At 39.9% G+C, this 23,480-nt stretch overlaps 1 protein-coding gene across 7 annotated transcripts in view; it reads right to left on the reverse strand.

Annotated features, from left to right (window-relative positions):
• Nucleotides 1–23,480, reverse strand: part of TAMM41 (TAM41 mitochondrial translocator assembly and maintenance homolog) — a 115,304-nt gene that overhangs the window by 82,049 nt on the left and 9,775 nt on the right. For all 7 annotated transcript variants that reach the window (XM_012472091.3, XM_012472111.2, XM_012472082.2 and 4 more), the window contains exons 4-5: nucleotides 15,897–16,047; nucleotides 3,627–3,772 (exon numbers count right to left, since the gene is read on the reverse strand). In XM_012472091.3, coding sequence (XP_012327514.1) covers nucleotides 3,627–3,772; nucleotides 15,897–16,047 — 297 coding nt within the window. The remainder of the gene's footprint in view (nucleotides 1–3,626; nucleotides 3,773–15,896; nucleotides 16,048–23,480) is intronic.

The raw sequence follows: 23,480 nt of genomic DNA on the forward strand, positions 1-23,480 counted from the left end.
TGAGACCCTGTCTCTACAAAAAAAAAAAAAATGTAATGTCTCAGATCATATGGGTACAAATATATATGTGTCTGTATGTATGTATGTGTGTATACATGTATATGTATGTGTATGTGTATATATCTATATCTATCCATAGATATAGATACACACACATATATAAAAAAATCAGTTGGGCATAGTGGCATGGGCCTGTAGTCCCAGGTACTCAGGAGGCTGAGGTGGCAGGATCACTTGAGTGCAGGAGTTCAAGGCTACAGTGAGCTATGATCATGTCACTACACTGCAGCCTAGGTGACAGAGTGAAATCCCCTCTCAAATTCATTAATTCATTAATTAATTTAAAAAAACAGGCCAGGAAGGAAATTCAGACATTTGAGAAAAGCTTCTAACATAACAGGCAAGAGTAAATTAACAAACAAAAGGAACTATAAGAGAAAGAAACAATGTGAGACAGCAAGACCAACTCGTCAAAAGTTACAGTAAAGATCATTAAAGAGATTAGGAGAAAATAATGCATCCATAATACAAGAATAGAATGCTATAAAAAAGAACATTTGGAAAAAATTAAAAATTCAGTAGGAGTGTTAGAAAACCAATCAGAAAAATTCTCCCATAAAGCTAAAGTGATGAGAGAATGAGAGAAAGAGAGAAAGAAAGAGAGAGAGAGAGAGAGAGAGAGAGACAGAGAGGATAAAAGGTTAAATCAGGAGATCTAGCAACCACCTAAGAGGAATCCCAGGAAGAGCAAACTAAGAAAATGAGTATGAAGAAATAATTACAGAAATAATGAAAGAAAATTCCCTAGAATTGAAGCTTGTAAAATTTCATATAGAAAAGGCTCACTGAGGCTGGGTGCAGTGACTCACACGAGTTAACCCAATTCTTTGGAAGACCAAGGTAGGAGGATGGCTTGAGCCTAGGAGTTTGCGACCAGCCTGGGCAATATGGTGAAACCCCGTTTCTACTAAAAATAAAGAAACCAGTCAGGCATGGTGGTGCGTGCCTGTAGTCCCGGTTACTCAAGGGGTTGAGGTGGGAGAGTTGCTTGAGCTTGGGAGTTTGAGGTTGCAGGAAGCTGGGACTGCACCACTGCACTCTGCCTGGGCAACTGAGCAAGGCCCTGTCTCAAAAACAAAAAAGAGGAAAGAAAAGAAAAAAGAAAAGTAACAGAAAGAGAGAGAGAGAGGGAGGGAGGGAGGATGAACGAACCTAGCAAGTGCCTGAATAATTAATGGAAAACATATAAATAAAGAGGGAAAATTATTTCCACCCTAGAATTTGATATCTAGCCAATACTATCAATCAAAGGGAGGGTAGAATTTTCAGAGGTATACAGTCTCAAAAATTTAACTACCTCACACCCTTTAAAAAGGTAATAAAAGACATACTTCACTAATATGAGAGTGTAAACCATGGCAGAGGAAAATGCAAGACCCACAAAACCAAAAACTAGCACAGGGGAGGCAAAGGGAATTCTCGGGGTAATAATGAAAGGAAGGTGGAGTGCAGCTGTGCAGCAAGCTAGAAAACAACCAGCCGAGAAAGGAACAGGGCAGGGGGCTCCAGGAAAAACATTCCTATGAAAAACAAGAAACAAAAAATACCGATAATCTTGTCTATAATGGGAAGAGTTTTACAGATCTGTCAGAGTTTGAGGATGAAATAATGACCTAAGCAACTGAAAAAACAAGACAACTATTAACTCCAGGATAAACAAAGTTGTATGGGAAAGGGAATTTCATAATACCACAGCTCATCAATAAAGAAAAAGCTGTCACAATATGGTAAATACTGAATATTAACCTAACCAAAAATTATGACACATCTTTATGTGAAGCATGAGGACAAGAGGTAGGAGGGGAAGAGAATGTGTGTGCTGAGTGCGTGTGTGTAAATGTGTGTATTGGTATGTGAATTGATGGGGCAGTGTAAGATGGTAAAAAAAAAATCCTCATTTTCCAGGTTGACAAAAATAAAGAGTAAGATTGAAAAAAAATCAGGAAATAACAGTCAAAGCGTATTATTTAGAACACGGAAGTGAATATCAGAAGAATCAGCTATAGAGATGAAAGCAGCTGCCTCTGGTAAGTAAGGCTGAGAATGTAGAAAGGTATACGCAGGGAACTGCCCTTCTTGTTATAAATCTGAGGTACCATTTGGCTTTTAAACCACGTGCATGCGCAAAATAAAAAACCTCAACCTGAACCAAATGTGGCAAAATCTGTTAAACCGAGTGGTGGGTATTCTCAAATTTCATATGTCACTCTCTATTCTTTTCTTATTTTAAAACTAACTCCTATTTCCATTTATTTTTTATTTTTTTTGAGATAGAGTTTCACTCTTGCTGGAGTACAATGGCGCAATCTCAGTTCACCACAACCTCTGCCTCCTGGGTTCAAGCGATTCTCCTGCTTCAGCCTCCTGAGTAGCTGGGATTATAGGTATGTGCCACCACGCCTGGCTAATTTTGTATTTTTAGTGGAGATGGGGTTTCTCCATATTGGTCAGGTTGATCTCAAACTCCCTACCTCAGATGATCCACCCGCCTCGGCCTCCCAAAGTGCTAGAATTACAGGTGTGAGCCACCACGCCTAGCCACTAATTTCTATTTTTTAAAATTCCCTTTTTAGCTCTAGAAATTCCATTAATCTATTACTTGTTACAATGTTAGATGCCCCTATTATATGGATGGGGAAGAGCATAAACGAAGTAAAATACAGTGTTCTTTACATTAAACAAAAAAAAAACCTGTGGTTTTCATAACTAAAAAACAAAAACAAAAAACATTAAATCTAGATTACTTTTCTCCAAGGGATGATTTATTTGTTTATTATTATTTTTTATTTTGAGATAGGATCTCGCTCTGTTGGTCAGGCTGGAGTGCAATGGTGCAGTCATGGCTCACTGTAGCCTATAACTCCTGGACTCAAGCAATCCTCTCACCTCAGCCTCCCAAGTACCTGGGACTACAGGTGCATACCAACACACTCAGCTAATTTTTGGATTTTTTGTAGAGACAGGCTGTTGTCCTGTTACTACAAAACATGAGACCATGTTGCCCAAGCTGGTCTCAAACTCCTGGGTTCAAGTAATCTGCCCACATTGGCCTCCCAAAGTGCTGCGCTGGGGGTGCTGAGGCTGGGGGTGTTGAGGCTGCAGTGAGCCAAGATCATGCCAGTGCACTCTAGCCTGGGTGACAGAGTCAGACCCTATCCCCAAAAAAGAAAAAAATAATAGATACCAAAATGTCAGTATAGTTACCTCTGGGGAGCTAAATGGGTCTGGGGGTGGAATGAGAGTGATCTAAAAGTTTATTTACACCAGTTTTGATTGGTAATTAACAGGCATTAGAATTTCCAATGGCAAAAAAGACACATAGTGAAAACAAGTCCCTCTACCACTTCTGCCCCTAGTTCCCTTCTCCAAAGGCAGCCTCTTATTACTAGTCTCTGTTACCTTTTAGCATTATTCCAGATACATAGAACCATATGTTTTCATACAGTACTTACTTTTTAAACTATAAATATTCTCACATTAGTTATGTTGTTCTACCCCTGACTTTTCTTCCTGCAAATAGCTCTTGTCTTAGAAACAATGCAAGCTATTTTCCACCTATAGTTTACCTCCAGTCGGCCTTGCTGGCTTTTATACACCACTTGAGGATTCTCCCGTAGTATGCTGCCATAGAGCTCTCGAAAGTGGGCTATATTGGGCTTCACAATATTCAACACTTTTGTTTTATCCTCTCCAACGAGCATCCGAAAGTCACCTAGTTGAAACAAAGATATAAACACATCTTCCATTAAGAATCCACACCCTGACCTATGAACGACAGTCCCCACACTGATACTGCATGGGTTCACTCTGGCAGGATCCATCACCAAAACCTTGTTTTTCCTCAAAACATGGACACTTTACCCAAGAAATGTGAGCACTTGTTTGGAGGAAAAGAGGGTCTCTCAAATCACAAAGCCCTTTATGCCAGTTAAATTAGAGTTACCTAGGTACACAAGGTAATCACAAGTGAGTGGCTAACTTGTTTTAGTTTTTCCAATGCTGAAGCTTCTGTACCTACAAACTCTCGTCTTACGGGCTAAACTCTGCCTGTGGCCAATCAGGAAGACGGGAGCTGTGCACTACCACTGTAGACTTGTCCTTGCCATTGCTTCCTCATTGTTGATCTGTTGAGGAGCTTTATGAATACAGTTAATCTTATATTTTACAAGGACAAAATAAGGCTTAAAAGTTCCATAAGAGGATGTTTGCATTTAAGATGAAATTGTAAACAGATATAACTTCTTAAATTCCAAGTGATGAGAAATAAGAAATGTTACATTTGCCTATGGGATGAATTGAGCTGAAAAACAAATAATTCTGAAGGACAAGAGCATTTTTGAATCAAATGAAAAGTGCCCTGCCAATGCCACTGATAATCATAGGCAAGATGGAGGAGAAAGGAATGATAAAAGTGGACATATTTGAGTGCATGCCTACTGGGCTAATGTGAAATCAGAAGAGGCCGGACAAATGCAGAACCTTCTGAGTCAAGCTAGTGAAAGCAATGTTGTGGAATCCTTTGTTGGACAGAGAGCAAGTTGTCAGGGGAGTGGAGAGGTGGCAAGTGTAGGCAGATACCCCAGCTGCTGAGGAATCCCCTGGGGTTAGGATGACGATATAATTTATGATCCAAACTAGGTCACTTCTGAGGGTGAAGGGAGCACTATAAATAATTACACTAGACAAGTATAAACTGAGCAAACCAGGACATACGGTTACCCTTGCCAATTTCTTTTTTCTGGAGAAGGGAAGGGATCATAGAGGTCATTACTTGCCACAATGGACTTTCCTAGTGCAAATTGTTGGCTTGTTTTAGAAAAAGTAAAAATACAAAGACGACCAACAATGTGTACTTCATTGATTAAGGAATAACATATGCTGGGTTTTAAGCTTCAGAGGACCAATTGACACTACAATTTGGTGGAATGCAACTGGGGGCTGCAAGGTTAGAAAAACAAGACTTCCAAAGAGCCTCTAGAACCTGACCTTGGTGAACAGGAGGTCTGACTGTTCAGGTGAGTGAGCAGAGCGAGTCCCACTCCTAACAACCTGCTCAAATATGGATGAACCTGTTTTTTCACGATTGTTTTGAAGGGAGAGTTAGATAGTTAAAATCCAGAATCACTGCTAATAAGGAGGTCAAGAAATCAGTCCTTTCACATATTGCTGTTGACAGCATAAACTGCTAAAATTCTTCTGGAAAGCACTGAAGCAAGAAACCCCATCTCTGGAGCAAGCCTAAAGAAATAAACCAAAAACACAAAGAGGTAATGTTTACTGAGCATTTGGTAAATACAGCCACTGTGCCAAGTGCTTTGTGATATTGCTTCACTTAATCCACATAGCCCTCCTTGCAGGTAGATAGGATTCTATCCCCATCCACATACAAGTCAACGAAGACAGAGATTAAGAAACCTGCTTAAGGTTTCCCAGGAAGTAAAAATACACTACATATATAAAATTGCTCACTGAAGCACTATTTATGATATTGAAAGCAACCCAAATGTCCAACAATGGGGGAATGGATGCTCTATGATGGCATACTGTTACTATCATGGAACAGTAATCACACACAGTAAGATGGAAAGTGATCATTTAGTAATGTGCAGTAAGAAACAAACATACAAAAGTATAACAGGCTGGGCATGATGTCTCACATCTGTAGTCCAAGCACTTTGGGAGGCCAAGGCCAGGGGATTGTTTGAGCTCAGGAGTTTGAGTCCAACCTGGGCAACATAGTGAGATCCTGTCTCTATATAATTTTTTTTTTAAGCATACCAAAACAAAACAAAAAACAAACTTTGTAAAAAATGAGAAAACCAGATAAAGGGACTATATAAAAATGCTTATTTTTGCTCTAATAAAATACACATTTATTGTAGGTTTTTGCATGTGTGCTTTAATTTGCTATCTCATTTGGTCATGGCAAAGCTCCATAAAGTAGAAACTATTATTCTCAATTTTACAGATAAGGAGATGGAGGTGCAAAGATAGTGTGCCCCAGGTCCAACTACCTCTCGGTATTAGGGTAGTGACATTTTAGGTGATGATTTTACTCCATAATTTCCCTCCATTTCCCTCACTTCTATAATGTTGGCATATTACTTTCTAGCATTTTAAAACAAATTCATGGGATACACAGATGATGACTTGACAAATGTGAATGGAGTAGTGGTTAAGTTTCAACTGTGTAAATCCTTATGCGTATAAAAATGGATTCCACTAATCTTGAAGGGATGAAATGTCATCAAATTCTGACTCTAACAAGGCTGGCCCTGAAGTGAAAGATCAGTTTCTAAAACTGTTGAGTTCAAAACAATTGTGTCATTCCTTCTTTCTATACATTCCACAAACAAAAAGTTCCTAAATTTTAGAGTTACTTTCTGAGAGAAGGATTTACCATTCTAAAATATCAAGGATTGTATTTTACAATCCAAATCCTCCCCATAAAAGAACAATTGCATGCCATGATTAAAGGACCTAGAAAATACTCTAGGCTCTCAGAGAACAAGGACTAGGGCTTATTTATCTGTGTATCCCTAGCTCCTTGTGCAATGCCTGGCACAGGGAACATACACATCAATAAATGTGTGCAGAACTGAATTTCTCTCACTGCTATGCAGCTGAAGTAGCTCAGCCACAGGGGATAGGAAGCAAATGGACCTATGACTCATTTCTTCAGAACAAAATGAATAAAATCATGGGCACGGCATGAACCAGCATCTGATCATAACAATAAATTTGTCTTACCTTCGGAGATCTGTTTGCAACAAAACAACAGTAATGGATTAAAACTGACTGACGACTTTATTTCATGCCTCTAGGACTGCCAGTACAGTACAATGGGCATCCAAAAGGATAATTTCTCCTTGACCTTGAAATGACGCAAACTCCAAGGCCTGTAAACCACCTCGTGGTGGCCTTCCCTGTGATTCAGGCATGCAGGCAGTAGTCAGGGACCTCATTACAGGTGTGCGGACATGAAGGGCTGCCTAGTATAGCAGCAAGGCCCTGGCTTTCAACTCTGGCAATGTCCCAGTGTGACTGAGTGATTTAAACTTTCTGAGTCAGCTTCCTTCTCTGTAAAATAGCTTAACCTTACAAAATTGCTTTCAGATTTAAATGAGTTAAAATTTAAAGGCAGTGGTCCCCAACCTTTTTGGCACCAGGACCAGGTTTGGTGGAAGACAATTTTTCTGTGGATGGGGGGCCAGGGGACAATGGTTACAGGATGACTCAAGCACATTACATTTTTTTTTTTTTTTGAGATGGAGTTTTGCTCTTGTTGCCCAGGCTGGAATGCAATGGCATGATCTCAGCCCACTGCAACCTCTGCCTCCCGGGTTCAAGCAATTCTCCTGCCTCAGTCTCCCTAGTAGCTAGGATTACAGGCGTGTGCCACCATGCCCAGGTAAATTTCTCCATGTTGGTCAGGCTGGTCTTGAACTCCTGGCCTCAGGTGATCCACCTGCCTCAGCCTCCCAAAGTGCTAGGATTACAACACCCAGCATTTTTTTTTTTTTTTTTTTTTTTGAGATGGAGTCTCACTTTGTCATCCAGGCTGGAGTGCAGCGGCATGGTCTCGGCTCACTGCAACCACTCCTCCCCAGGTTCAAATGATTCTCCTGCCTCAGCCTCCCAAGTAGCTGAGATTACAGGCGCCTGCCACCGCACCTGGCTAATTTTTGTATTTTTAGTAGAGATAGGGTTTCACCATCTTGGCCAGGCTGGTCTTGAACTCCTGACCTTGTGATCCACCCACCTTGGCCTCCCAAGGTGTGAGCCACCGTGCCCAGCTGCACATTATATTTATTGTGCACTTTATTTGTCATTATTATATTGTAATAATTAAATAATTATACATTATAATATATAATGAAAGAATTATACAACTCACCATAATGTAGAATCAGTGGGAGCCCTGAGATTATTTTCCTGCAACTAGACAGTCCCTCTGGGGGTGATGGGAGACAGTGACAGATCAGGCATTAGATTCTCATGAAAAGCTTGCAACCTAGATTCCTCAAATATGCAGTTCAAATAGGGGTTGCACTCCTATAAGAATCTAATGCCGCTGCTGATCTGACACGAGGCGGAGCTCAGGCAGTAATTCAAGTGATGGAGACTGGCTGTAAATACAAATAGAGCTTGCCCACCACTCACCTCCCGCTGTGTGTCCTGGTTCCCAAGAGTTGGGGAACCCCAAAAGTTAAGGTATTAGAGAATGCTTTTTAAGTAGTAAAGCAGATACTACTTATAATATGTATCTAGCATGGGCAAAGGATGGAGGATAGAGGAAGCACTGGGTCTTGAAGATAATAATTACCAGCTAACTTTTCTCTCTTTAAACTAATTCCAAGACTGCTGTCATTTCTGTTCAGTGAATATCTGAGTGGCTACAAAGTGGATACAAAATATCAGGAGCTGTGCTAAGCAATGGAGATCCAGGCTGAGCAACCCTAATCTTAACACCAGAAATGCAAAATGTCCCCAAACCTGAAACCTTTTGAGCACTGGCATAACACAAGTGGAAAATTCCACACCTGACCTCATGCAGTGGGTAGCATATATGATTAAAAATATCATATAAAATCACCTTCAGGAGATGTGTATGAGGTGTTTATGAAACATAAATGAACTTCATGATAGACTTGGGCCATCCCCAAGATGTTTCATTATATATGTGCAAACATTCCAAAATCTGAAAAATTCCAAAATCCAAAACACTTCTGGCCCCAAGCATTTCAGATAAGGGATACTCAACCTGCCTTGATTTAGGCCCTACCTCAGGCAGCAAATGGTATGAAAAAAAGATCAATTCAGGCAGGTTTTTATGCGGTAGTGTTTAAGGACTGTAGCCCAAACTGGATATTGATATGGCAAAATAAAATGCATTGTCAGGACTGTTTTTCAGATATAATTCACATACCATGTAATTTATCCATTAAAGTAAATAATTCAGCATTTTAAATTCTATTTACAAAGTTGTACAATCATCTCTCCAATCTAATATTAGAGTACTCAAGCCTCCCCACAAGAAACCCCATGCTCCTAAGTGATTACTCCCCATCTCCCTTCACTCCCCATCCCCAGCCCGAACTGCAACATTGCCCAGTTCAGTGAGTATTTGGGTGGCTACGAAGTACCAGGAGCTATGCTAGACAATGGAGATACAGGCTGGATCTAATCTACTTTCTCCCTACAAATTTGCCTATTCTGGACATTTTATACACACTGAATCATACACTATGTGGGGTTATTTTTATGATCTTAGCAAAATGTTTTCAAGGTTCATTACACTGTAGCATTCATCAGTACTTCATTCCTGCTTATGGTTAAATAATAATCCATTGTACAGATGCACCAATTTTATTTGTCTGTTTGTCAGTTGATAAGCATTTGTGCCATTTCTACTTTTGGGCTATTCATTATGAATAATGCCACTATGTATGAGTTTTTGTGTGGACATATGTTTTCATTTCTCATAGGTAGATATATAGGAGTAGAACTGCTGGGTCATATGGTAACTGTGTTTAACATTTGGAGGAACCACCCAATTTTTTTCCAAAGCAGCTGTACCACTTTACAATCCTATCAGCAATATATGAGGGTCCCAATTTCACCACATTTTCAACACGTGTTCTTGTCTTTCTTACTACAGCCATTGTGGCAGGTGTAGAATGGTGTCTCTGTGATTTGGATTGGCATTTCCCTAACACCTATGATGTGAACAACTTTTCATGTGCTTACTGGCCATTTGGATACCTTTTCTGAAGAAATGGCTATTCAAATCCTTCTCTTGTTTTTAAATTGGGTTGTCTTTTTGGGGTTTTTTTTGTTTTGTTTTGTTTTGTTTTGAGACAGAGTCTTGCTCTGTTGCTCAGGCTGGAGTATGACAGCATGATCTTGGCTCACTGCAACCTCCACCTCCTGGTGTCAAGCTATTCTCCTACCTCAGCCTCCCAAGTAACTGGGATTATAGGCGCATGCCACATCGTCCAGCTAATTTCTTGTATTTTTGGTAGAGATGGCGTTTCACCATGTTGGCTAGACTGGTCTTGAACTCCTGACCTCAAGCGATCCATCCGCCTTAGCCTCCCAAAGCGTTGGGATTACAGGTGTGAGCCACCACGCATGGCATTTTCATTGTATTTTTAAAATTCTTTATATATTCTGGATACTAGTCCCTTATCAGATACATGATTTTTAAATATTTTCTTCCATTTTGTTAGCTGCCTTTTCACTTAAAAATTTTTTTTTTGTGACAGCTTTGCTCTGTCATCCAGACTGGAGTGCAGTGGCACGATCTTCGCTCACTGCAACCTCTGCTTCCTGGATCCAAGCAATTCTCCTGCCTCAGCCTCTGTAGTAGCTGGGATTACAAGTGCATGCCACCATGCCCAGCTAATTTTTGTATTTTTAGTAGAGACGGGGGTTTCACCATGTTGGCCAGATTGGTCTCGAACTCCTGACCTCGAGTGAGCTGCCCGCCTCGGCCTCCCAAAGTGTTGGGATTACACGCATGAGCCACTGCGCCCAGGCTTTCTTTTCTAAACTTTAGAAAACACAAAAGTAGGGAGCAATAGGGAGGACTCAGGTTCACTATATTGGTTCAGGAACAAAGCAGTATAATCCATTCATGAAATATTTACTGAGGACCTAGTACAGGTCAGGTACTATTGGAAGCATGCAAAGAGAAGGAGCAAAACAAGACAAAAATTCCCTCCCTCCATATCCTCAGTGGTGGAACAAAGACCAAAGATCAACCAACCAACAATAAGATACAGTGTGGCAGACTATGGAAAATGCTATGGGAAAAACAAAAACAGGGAAAGACACAGGGAGTGATGGAGTTGCAGTGGGGTCAGAAAAGGCCTCCATGGTAAGCCAGAACTAAGGCCTACTGGTGGGGGGAGGGGAAGGTATGACCCAGTGGGTCTTGGAGGAGGAGGGACCCAAGTGTGAACCAGGAGTGATGTCCACCACCACAGACCTTTTGTAAAACAGTAAAGGGTTAAGAGGACGCATTCCAGGATGAAGACTACCTAGGTTCAAATGCTGGCTAGACACATACAAGCTGTGTGACCCACTTAACTAGTTATTATTGCTCCCATTTTTTCATTTTGAGGATACTGATGCCCAGAGAAGTTAAGTGGCTTACCTGGGCATCAGTATCCTCAAAATGAAAACTTAACTTCTCTGGGCATCAGTATCCTCAAAATGAAAAAATGGGAGCAATAATAACTAGTTTGCAAATTTCAAGGACTGAATGAAAATTACAATACCTGACACACAGTACTAGTCTAAAAAGTTGAGTGTTATTCATGCTTTCTATCCCTTCAGGAGTGCTGTGTTCTCAGAAATTAGCAAGTGACTACTGAGTACCCTGAGTTCTGGTTGAGGCACAGAGAAGCAGGCTTCCAAGGTCCTGAGGCAGTCACCTCCCATATGCCGATCCAACCACACTGCCTGTAAGGTTTCAGATGGCTTCATCACCACGGAATAAATCTTACTGGCTTCCACTCCAGAGAAAATGCTTCTTTACTGGCTTCTACCAGAACCCAAAAATGGGGATGTTTCCTCACACTTTAGAGAGCTGGCACTCATTGCTAATTTCTTTCCCCAAGAATCACTCAACTGGCAACTTCCTCACTGCTTTGTCTTATTCCTAGAAGTAGCTGAGGCTGTGTTCAGACAATCTCACAATGAAAGAAACCCATTCTCTCTCATAGGAGAGTGCCTGAGGGTGTTTTTCATTCCTTGAGGACCTTAACTGGCCAGATGAAATGGGGTTGTCACGTTTCAATCCACGTATCTAAACACTCAGCTAATTTTTTTTCTTTTTTTAATTTAAGAAACAGGATCTGGCTCTATTGCCCAGGCTGGAGTGCAGTGGCGTGATCATAACTCACTGCAGCCTGGAAGCTGGGATTATCGGTGTGAGCCATAGCACCCAGCAATTTTGACAGGTATTATTTGTCAGTGTGTAATAAGTTTTATAATTCTTACAGCTGACAACATAATTCCACTCTGGAGAACACATCCAAATAAGTCAGTGCCTCCTTTGCCCCTTCCCCAATCAAAGTAATTGTACAAAGTGATTCACAGCAATGTTGTTAAAACAATGATAAATGGAGCTAACCTAAGTGTCCATCAATCACTGAATGACTGAGCAAATAACAGTGTCTCAATCTGAGGAAAACCTATGTGATCAACAATAATACATAAAAATAATAATAACAGCAATTGTTTTCTGAACACTGACAATCAATGAGATAAGATGCTAGAGGCAGCCACATGCAGTGGCCCACACCTGTAATCCTAGCACTTTGGAAGGCCAAGGCGGGAGGATCGTTTGAGCTCAGGAGTTCAAGACCAGCCAAGGCACATAGTGAGACCCTGTCTCTACACAAAATAAATGAAATTAGCCAGGTGTGGTGGTTTGCACCTGGTGTCCCAGCTACTTGGGAGTCTGAGGTGGGAGGGTTGCTTGGGCCCTAGAGGTCGAGGTTGTAGTAAGTGGTGATCTCACCACTGCACTCTAGCCTGGGCAACAGAGTGAGACCTTGTTTCAAAAAAAAAGGGTGTTGGAAGCTATTATATATATTATCTCATTGAATATTTATTTGTGAGATAGTTATTTCTGTTTACGAATAAGAAAACTGGGGGCTCAGAAAGGTTCAAGTTTGCATTTCAGGAAATAAAATTATAAAAAACAAATAAAACAACAAAAAAAGAAAGGTTCAAATACCTCTAGAAAGCTGGTATTCAAACTAGTCCACCATGTACCAGATGAGTGACCTTAGACAGGGAACCACTCTGGGCCTCAGTTTTCTCATCTGTAAAATGTGGCAATGACACAGCATCTAAATCAAATGGCTATTGTGAGGATTAAACTAGTTACCAAATTTAAAGTGCTGACAGTAGTCCTTGGCATCTAATAATAAATGCCATTTTCCCTGCCATTAAGCCACAGACTTCAGTCACATCAATCTACTGCTTCCTCGCGAAACACACCATGTTCTTTCACACCCTTCTTGCCTTTTTCACATGTGTTGTTTTTCAAGTCTACCACTGACTCACTGTGACTGCATGTTATTAATGTGAAGCTCCTTACAGAAGAAATTCCATCTGCAGTTCTTTAGGGTATAAGATGCTGATTTGCTTGATAAATATTAAACCAGGACCACTGCCTAAAATTAGCCATTTTAATAGTTTATACTTACATAACAAAGTTCAAGGTGACCCTTAAATGTATTTGGTGCTCCTTTCCTGTTCATTTAAATGCTGACTTCTAAGAAAAACTAAACGGTTAGCAAGCTTTATATACATTTATATATTTCAGATACAAGACAGAGTCTCACTGTGTCACCCCGGCTGGAATACACTGGCATGATCTCAGCTCACTGCAACCTCCATCTCACTGGTTCAAGTGATTCTTCCACCTCAGCCTTGCAAGTAGCTGGGTTTACAGGCATGCACCACCACACCTGACTAATTTTCATATTTTTAGTAGAGATGGAGTTTCGCCATGTTGGCCAGGGTGGTCTTGAACTCCTGACCTAAAGTGATCTGCCTGCCTTGGCCTCCCAAATTGCTGGGATTACAGGGCCACCACACCTGGTTGAGTTAGAAAGCTTTCTTAAAAAAAAGAAAAAGAAAAGGAAAAGGTAGAGGAAAAATAATAAAAAATAAACATAAAGCTTTCTCCTTTCCAGTTTGCAGCCTCTCATACTCCACCTACTCTTTTCTCACCCATCATTTATAACAATACTGACCTCAGGGCAGTCAAAGTAGTCCTTAAATAATATATAAAATGTAAAGGATTATTATGGCTACAAGTAATACCAATAGGCCTCGCCTCTGCCTGAGCAATTACTGGCAGAAACTTGTCTAACAACATGGACAGATATGGTTTCTCTGTCCTTTCTCCTGCCCCGTCCCAGAAGAAATGTTGAACTTCACAGTTTAGGGACCGTACATATACACACACACACACACACACACACACGTATATGTGTGTGTATATATATACGTGTGTGTGTGTGCATAAAATCTCTCAACTGGAAAAAGATGGACAATATCAAAGTCATAAATAAAAATGAGATCAGTGGACAATATGAAATTTGGCATAAAGGAAGAAAATGTGCCTTTTAACACTTTGCCTAGGGTAGGTCTCACACCTATGAAAGAGATCTACCTGCAGAACCTATGTCATTTTCTACCCTCCTCAGTCTTGTCTACTTCCAGCAAAAATCAGCTAAAGATTGGTAGCAGCTTGAAGGCTAACTCAAGAGTCTTTAAAGAGGTGAAAGCAGCTAGGTCATTTGGTAAATTTCCTTAGTCAACGTTCAGAATTTAGAGGGAACTCCCAGAATCCACCGAATGCTTTGATGATGTTGACTACAAAGGGAAAAAAGGGAGGACTGGTAGTGTTAGAGGCAGAGTAGAAAACAGTCCTGCATCTTCTCCCACCAAGTCAGCCTTCATAAAAGGCTTCTGTTCTATCTTTTTTCACAGGGAAATATGGGGAGGGAATCACTCTAATAAAGTGACTCCCTTTGCTCACACAGCGCATGTGGCCTGCTCATTCAGGCACAAGGCCATGCCACTCTTTTCCCCTATGTCTTTTATTGGAAGGCAGGGAGGCTGCCAGGTGAAGCTGGAAGCACCCAGAGACCAAGGCTGCTTCAATGCCTTTCTCTACAGTGTTGCAAATACAGTCACAGTCATGATAGATGAATTTTGAGAAGATGGAAGAATAAAACTTCTAAGGTCTCTTATGGCATTAAATTATCATGAAATCTTATCTGTCTATACTGGGATTCAGAGACTAAGTAAACATTGCTTTTGCAATGTTCTGAGCATAAAGTTCTTTGATTCATACTTAAAAATGGGGAAAGATGACATTTATTTAAGATGGTGGTTTTCAAACCTTTAAAAAACTAGACCACTTGTTTTGTAAATGAAATCTTACACGGAACCTTACTATAGTAAACAGATAGATGTGGTGCTCCTCTGGTTGCAGCGAGGGTGAAGGACCAGGGACTCTACCCTCCTAGTTGCCTCAGTTTGGGATACCTGACATTTAAAATATGGATTATAAATTTGATACACGCATTGTATCAGTGTTTTAGTTTCCTGAGTTTGATGAACGTACTATGGTTATATAAGACTACGTCCTTATTCTTAGGAGACACAAACTCGAGTACAGTACATGGCCTAAGGGGGATGTGTGAACTACTCTCAAACAGTTTAGAAAAAAATATAGTTTGTTTACACATACGGAGAAAACAATGGTTCTCAAAGTGGGACCCCCTGGAAGGGCATCAGCATCACTTGGGAACTTGTTTCTAGAAATACAAATTCATGGGCCCCACCTCAATCCTGCTCAATCAGTTGTCTAGGGTAGGGCCCAGGAGTCTGTGTTTTAACCTGAGACTTCCCGGTTTTTCAGACACATGCTAAAGTTTGAAAACCACTGATAGAGAAATGAGAAAACAAATATGGTGAAATGTTAACACTGGCGAATCTGGGAAAAGGGCATAAGGGATTTTTCTGTATTATTCTTGAAACTTTTTTGTAAATTTGAAATTACTTCACAATAAAAATTAACAACAATAAAATTACCCTGGGACAATAAGCACAGAAATGTGGAGAGGGGATGTGGGAGGCAGGGAGGCAAATCACGAGGTTAGTGCAGGAACCACACATGAGGTGATATGATTTACGACTAAGACTGTAGCAGCTCCAGTCCCGAGTGAGAACAGGGTATCTGCAGCCTTCAAACAACAAATCTCCTCCTTGCAGAACATCTGGGCAGCAACCATACTAACCTGAATAGGAGAGTCCGGCAATCTCTATGAAGAGGTCTTCTTCAGAAAAGCTTTCAGGGAGCATGAGGAAAGCAGCGGTCACAGCACTCTTCAGATTTCTATCAAGTGCTGATCTAAGAGTTATATCCTCGTTCATTGTGACAATTTTCACCTGAAAGAAGCAGAACATTGAAAAGAAAAATTTCAGAAATGAAGTATTCCTCAAGCATGAAGTATTGCTCAAGTATTGTTCCTGTATTACACATGCACTGGAACTGTCCCAAACTCTTCCCACTGAAGATACTGGAATATTGGTTCAGGTGACACAAAATTGTTCCTCTAATAGAAATCCCAGAATCTCCTTGTTTTATGCCAAAGTCAAAGAAGTCATGACACAGGAAAGGATGAAAATGCCAAAAAAAATAACCCAAATACTCTTCTTAAATGAGGAAACGCATCACAGGTTTTGAAAAAGAGTAAAAGTCCTTTGCAAACTTAATTTTTAAATTTTATAATCTCACTGTCATCACTTAATTTTTTAGTCAACAGAGGCATTTTACCTCTTTATTTAGACCTCATCTGTAATCTTGAACCATATCTAACATAGGAAGTTCATGCTCTATTTCATGATTTCTAGTTACATTGATTTTTGAACTTGACTAAGGAAAAATGAAAGAAAATTAGCTACAGTAGAAAAAGAAGGGGTTTTAGAGGTAGATATGGGCTCAAATTCAGATACTTACTAGCTATGTGAGTTTGGGCACATAATTTGCATCAAAGAACAGTCAAAGATTGACTATAATAATAAACGTAAAGTGTCTAGAATACTAGCAACTGCTTTGCTCGATAAGAAGAATTTTTCTCCTCAACACAGAGCAGAAGCTGCCATTTGAGACTTTCTGCAAATCCATTAAAATACAAACAGTAACTATGTTTGGTGGCTCATAACTATAATCTCAGCAATTTGGGAGGCCAAAGCAGGGGGATCAAGAGACCAGCCTGGGCAACACAGTGAGACCCCATCTCTAGAAAACAAAAACAAGAAACCCCAAAACCTAGCCAGGCATAGGGATGCACATGTGTGGTTCCCAGGTACTCAGGAGGCTGAGGTAGGAAGACAGTTTCAGTCCAGGTGGTTGAGGCTGCAGTGAGCCGTGATCACAAGACTGCACTCCAGCCTGAAAGACACAATGAGACTGTCTCAAAAAGAAAAGAAAAGAAAAATACTAAGAGCTCCAGTCTCTTCTGAGATTTTTACTTTTAAAGACTGCACTGTAGTTAAGAGATGTGTTCAAATCCCATCTCCATCTCTTTTGTGGCTATGCGTATAATTCCTTATCAGTAAAATGGGATAAATAACAGAATCAAGCTCATCGGTTGCTAGAAAGATCAAATGAGTTACTGCATACAAACCCTTCAGTGAAATGAGTTTCCTTGTGTGTGCTTCTCAGTGTACAAGGCAAGAGCTTTCTGGGCCAGGGATTCTCATCTTTAGCTACCATTAGCATCACCTGGAGGACTCATTAAAACCCATATTATTGGGCCCAAGTCCCAGAGTTTCTGTTTCAGTAGGCCTGGGTGAGGCCTGAAAAATGTACATTTCTAACAAGTTCTTAAGTAATGCCCAGGGACACTTTGAGAATTACTACTCTAAGGCGTATACTGTCAAACTGCTCTTCAGAGTGGTTACACCAATTTACACTCCCACCATAATCTTTTAAAAACATCACACTGTTTCTGACTAACCGTCTACACAAAGGAAAGGGTCTAGAAGTCCCTAATAAGGACTCCCATATGTATCTACCATCTAAAATGTATCTACCATCTCTAAACCACTTGGTACTATCGAGACACATTTTCCATCTATTCTAGAAAACAGGGTAAAGTTACCTTTTATTTGTCAAATATAGAAAATTTCTGACAAAATTAAGATGGCACATAAAAGATACACTATGAGAAACTCCAAAATAAATATTAGAAAGCAAGAAAAGTGGAGAATGCTGCAGTATCCCAAGGTATAGTTTCTTCTCTTCTAATTGTAAAAAACAAAACATGTAACTACTATTTTATAAACCAAGCTTCAGAATCTAAATTCTTTTACCTTTTCCCCCTACTTTTTTCTAAGGGAATATTTATAACATACAAATATCATATATGGTAGGTAAGCCACTTGATTCAGTAACACCCCCTCCTCCCTTATAATTCTGAGGACTTAATGGACCTTAATTAAGCCTTTCAGCACTTGGGGGAGTTTAGTATTACTGCAATCATCTGCAGAGAGTAACCCATGACCAGCCCAGGAACATGAGTTGCCTAAAGTTGCATAATGAGTTGACAACAAAAATCAGGATCACAACCTTATATTTGGCAAATCTAGCTCTGAATATTCTAAATTATTCTCATGCATTCATTTAGGATTCTATTCAGGTTAACTTATCTTGAAAGATGATTAAAACAAATTTTAAGGTCCTATAAAAAAACCTATGCTTATTCCTTGAATAACTTTCCTAAACCTTATACAGTTGGCTCTTCATATCCATGGGTTCTGCACCCACGGATTCAACCAATCACAGATGGAAAACATTCAGGAAAAAAAAAAATCCACAAAGCTCCAAAAAGCAAAAGTTGAATTTGCCACCATGTGTCAACTACATTGAAGGTAGGTGAACGACATGATTTGTAAGCACTGTATTAGGTATTACCAGTCATCTAGAGATGCTAAGATATAAAGGAGGATATGCATAGGTTATATGCTAATACTAGGCCATTTTATATCAGGGACGGGTACTGAAACCAATCCCCATGGACACCAAGGGATGACTGTATTCCATACTGAATTATTAATCTATGAGGGCAACTGCCTCATTTTACTGACAGAAGACTTAGGCCTGGTGGGGTTAAAAGATTTCTCCAAGAGAAGTAGTGGCAAACTGGGCTAGGATCCAGTACCAGGATTCATCCAGTGCTCTTTCCACAACTCTGTGATGTCTCTCTACTTCCACATTCCTGTTCTTCATCCCCATTCATCACATCCTTCTCAATAATTCTTCACCTCTGTTTCTGATGGCTTTTACAGAAACCCAGTGAAATTAGAAGCTATTTTGAGATGCTAACAAATCAAAGATGCAAAGAAAAGAAAGACTAACTTTGGGGAAATTTTCCTAGTTAACAAAATACCACTTGTTCTCCAAGGAAGTTGTTCCACTTAGGTTGTAAGAAGGCAGTTTGTTTGCTATTTAAGGTTAAGAAAGTAAAAATAAAAGCATCCTTACTCAAAGGAAAAATGTCAATTCAGAAGAGTCTGCTACTGTGCTGATCTGCTTCTTCAACGAAAGGTGAACTATGAACTTGTCTCAGCAGTACTGTTATTTGTTGTTCAGAGTGAAAAGCCAGTGAACTCTTGGGAGACTGCCAGAAGGCCTGGGAAAAAAAGAAAGTGCTCAGATTTGTGAATAGCTGTTTGTATCTTACTGGGAATGTCCCGACCTGAACTGCATAGATAACATTAGCACGACTGCCAGGGAAGAAAATCTTTACTGGAGAGAAAGGGGCATTGCTTAAAGGGACTTTCGAAGGAGAGATCTGTGACTATATTTTAAGAGAGGAAAAAAGAGAAAGTCACATGTGGGCTTCTCTAAAATTGTCACAAGGAGAGACTACTTGAATTGCAAATAGTGAAATTTTAATCACAAAGACCACAGCCCTACCTAGTGTTCAAATACTCAACCGCCTACCAGAACTTTTCCATTCCAAATGACCAGGAGGTTGAACTCTTCTAAATAGTCATTGCTTAAGGATGAAGAAGAAACGCTGAACACTAGAACTGGATGAAACCTTACTTATTATCTACCTGTTGGATCCTGGGCTCTTCGAGGACAAGCAATGTGGTGTCATTTTTAAAAATTCCTTTGGCATACACAGAAAAGAAACAGTTGCCTTTTGAATAAAGAAATAAATGACTCAATCTGTGGATTTCAAACACTAGCGGCCCAAACATTTGCTTATAGTAGGGCAGAGCCAAAACTAGTAAACCAGGTTTTCCAACTCCTAGTTCAGGGATCTTTTATACCACTGGCGGTTTTTCTATCCACACAAAAAATTAATCAATAAAGCTACAATATGGTTATGGTTGAACTATGTGAATATAGTAAAAATCATTGAATTGTATGCTTTAAACGGTTAAACTGTTCGGTAGGTGAATTTTATTTCAATAAAGCTATTATTAAAAAATAGTCCACACAAGGGGTCTCATGCCTGTAATCCTAGCACTTTGAGAGGCTGAGGCAGGTGGATCTCTTCAGCACGAGGCTGAGGAAGGTGGATGCCTTCAGCCCACAAATTCAAGACTGGGCAACACAGCAAAAACCCATCTTCACAAAAAAATATAAAAATTAGCTGGGCATGGTGGCACGTGCGTATAGTTCCAGCTACTCAGGTGGCTGAGATGGGAGGATTGCCTGAGACCAGGAGACTGAGGCTCCTGTAAAACATGTTCATGCTACTCCACTTTGGCCTGGGTGGAAAGCAACACCCTGTGTTAGAAATAAAGATAAAATAAAGCTACATTACTAAAAGGCAAAATATATTATAATGAATGCATTAAAATAAATCACAATCCTCTTAACAAGGTGGCAAAAAAACCACTGCATGTCAATATAAATGCCTTAAAAACTCAAGCACAATTATCTATACACTAAAAACAATGTAAAATACAAAAATCCAAAATTATGCTAACTAGGGAAATAACTATTAATTATTACTTTAGAGGTTTCTTGGCTTAAAAAAAGATTGGTCCCAGGAGGCGGAGGTTGCGGTGAGCTGAGATCGTGCCATTGCACTCCAGCCTGGGTAACAAGAGCGAAACTACGTCTCAAAAAAAAAAAAAAGAAAAAAAAGAAAAAAAAGATTGGTCACAATGCTCTATTAAGCACTTTAAATTCCACGGTTTCTTGGGAAAATATTAAAGACTTAAGTTGCTAATGATTGAGAAATTCTATTTCAATTTGTAAGAAACAAGAGAATTCTGGAGCTTTAGACAACATAATTTAATGCGACTCCTTTTAAAACATAAAGAATTCATACGCATATTCTCATAATTCTTTCTTAAGATATTTACCCAACTTTCTCGTCCAAAATACTACCCCTCTTTCATTAGATTTGTTCGTCAAGTCTGATTAATATTTGCTGCCACCTAGAGGTACAAATAGTTTGTTTAAAAATCATTATCATTCTGGTTAACAGTGATTTCCACAAGTGGAAAATTGGGAGCAGGGGGGGAGAGTTAATTTGCCTGTTTATCATTTTCAATTAAAAAAAAATGTATATGCTCAACAAGTTCAAATGATTTTATGATACCCTAATTTTCTTGTGATAGAAGCATAAAAAGCCTTAGGGATACTCATTGCTGTCAAAATAACACTTTCTTCTCCAAGTCAGCTGAGAAATGCAGAGTTTTGCATGATATGAGCATGGCTGCTACTACTTGTCTTGCTGTTTTTGTTTTATAAGAATATAACAGTTAGATAAAACCTGAGGTCATTTCCAGTGCTTATATTCTGAGATTTCATGGCATTTCAAGTTCTTAAAGCCTTTTGAAAAATTTTTAAATATTCTAAGCATAAAGTATGATACAAAGAATAATACAACATTTTAACATTCAATTTCATTTCTATTTCAAAATAACTGAGATAAGCAAAGGCACAGAGAGAAGGGAAAAACCATTTTCTGAGTGTCTATCAGGGATATCGAAACCCTCTGAGGTCAGTCCCATCAGACTCATCTACAGATGAAAACACCCCGAGACTTAGGGAGACTGGCAGTGGTGCAGGGTCACACCATTAGGAAGCATCAGAGCTGGGATCCTAATGCTACATCTGTTGGATTCTGAAACACCTGCATTTTTCCTAGCAAGTGTTTGTTGTTTGTTTCCTGTTTCTACTAAAGCCCAGGGAAAGGCCTAGTCCCTACTCTGCTTCCAATATTCTTCCTCCTTTTTTTTTTGAGACAGAGTCTCACTCTGTCACCTAGGCTGGAGTGCAAAGTGCAGTGGCATGAGCTTGGCTCACTGCAACCTCTGCCTCCCAGGTTCCAGTGATTCTCGTGCCTCAGCCTCCCAAGTAGTTGGGATTACAGGTGCACGCTACAATGCCCAGCTAATTATTATATTTTTAGTAGAGATAGGGTTTTGCCATGTTGTCCAGGCTGTTCTCAAACTCCTGGCTTCAAGTGATCTGTCTGCCTCAGCCTCCCACAGTGCTGGGATTACAGACATGAGCCACTGCACCCAGCTCTGCTTCCAACTTTAAATTACTTTGTGGACTTTTATTCTACAGATAAATTAACTGAAATTCAGAAAGATAAAACAAGATGCCCAAGTTTATGTAACAACTAGTAGGTGGCAGGACTGAATATGACCCAAGACTTCTAATTTGATGCCCATTATTCTTCTCATCATGCTACATACTTTGTTTTTGTTTGTTTGTTTGTTTTGAGACACAGTCTCGCTTTGTCACCCAGGCTGGAGTGCAGTGGCATGATCTCAGCTGTCTGCAACCTCCGTTTCCCAGGTTCAAGTGGTTCTCTTGCCTCAGCCTCCCAAGTAGCTGGGATTACCAGTGTGCACCACCATGCCTGGCTAATTTTTGTATTTTTAGTAGAGACAGAGTTTCACCATGATGGCCAAACTGGTCTTGAACTCCTGACCTCAAGTGATCCACCTGCCTCGGCCTCCCAAAGTGCTGGAATTACAGGATAAGCCACTGTGTCTGGCCCACATTTTGTAAAACAAACAAACAACAACAACAAAAACCCTGGAAATAAAATATTTACAAATTTCCAATTGCTCAGTTATGAGCTTTACTAGTCATGCAATATCCAACTTAGAAATGAGAAATTTATCTATATAGATATGAAATTTCAGTAAGCCTATCATTTCTAGACTTTTAAAAATGTTTTTAATTAAGTAAAAGTTAGTGACAGTGAAGTGCACACATCTTAAGGGCACAGTTTGATAAATTTGTACACGCATATACTTACGTAACCCCTGCCAGGATCAAGTATTTCTGGACATTTTAAGGAGCTACACTATGAAACTGTAAGCTCAGGTGAAAGGCAGGAGAATCCTGACAGCCCATGCACACCAGTAAAGAGATGTTTATGACACAAACCAGTGAGCTAAGGCTGTAGAAATCTCTCATTTTCCCCATAGATAGCTACAGAAGGAGAAACAGCACTTCACTATTGGGGGAGACACTCAAGAACAATCTGTCGCCCTCTCGTGGAGCCTGGGATCCTCTGACGTACAATGAAAATCTTCCTTATAGTAGGAAGTATGAGATTAGCAACTGTGACCATTTAACATACTTCCGAAACTATGAAAAGACCCTTTCTCAGAACACAGAAAAAAAAAGAAAGATGATATTGCAAATCTTGTTAAATGTTCTCTCCCACTTTCCCCCCCCTGTTTTGTGTTTGCTTCCTGTTTCTACTAAAGCCCAGGAAAAGGCCTAGTCCCTACAGCCTCCTCTAGCTGCGTCCCAAATGAGCTAAGAAAGTAGAGACGGCATCACCACTGGCCTCAGAAAGAGAATAAAAGGGATGGGAAAT

Source organism: Aotus nancymaae, unplaced genomic scaffold (assembly GCF_030222135.1).
Source record: "Aotus nancymaae isolate 86718 unplaced genomic scaffold, 86718_ANA_hifiasm-v0.15.2.pri h1tg000046l, whole genome shotgun sequence".
NCBI classification, from domain to species: domain Eukaryota; kingdom Metazoa; phylum Chordata; class Mammalia; order Primates; family Aotidae; genus Aotus; species Aotus nancymaae.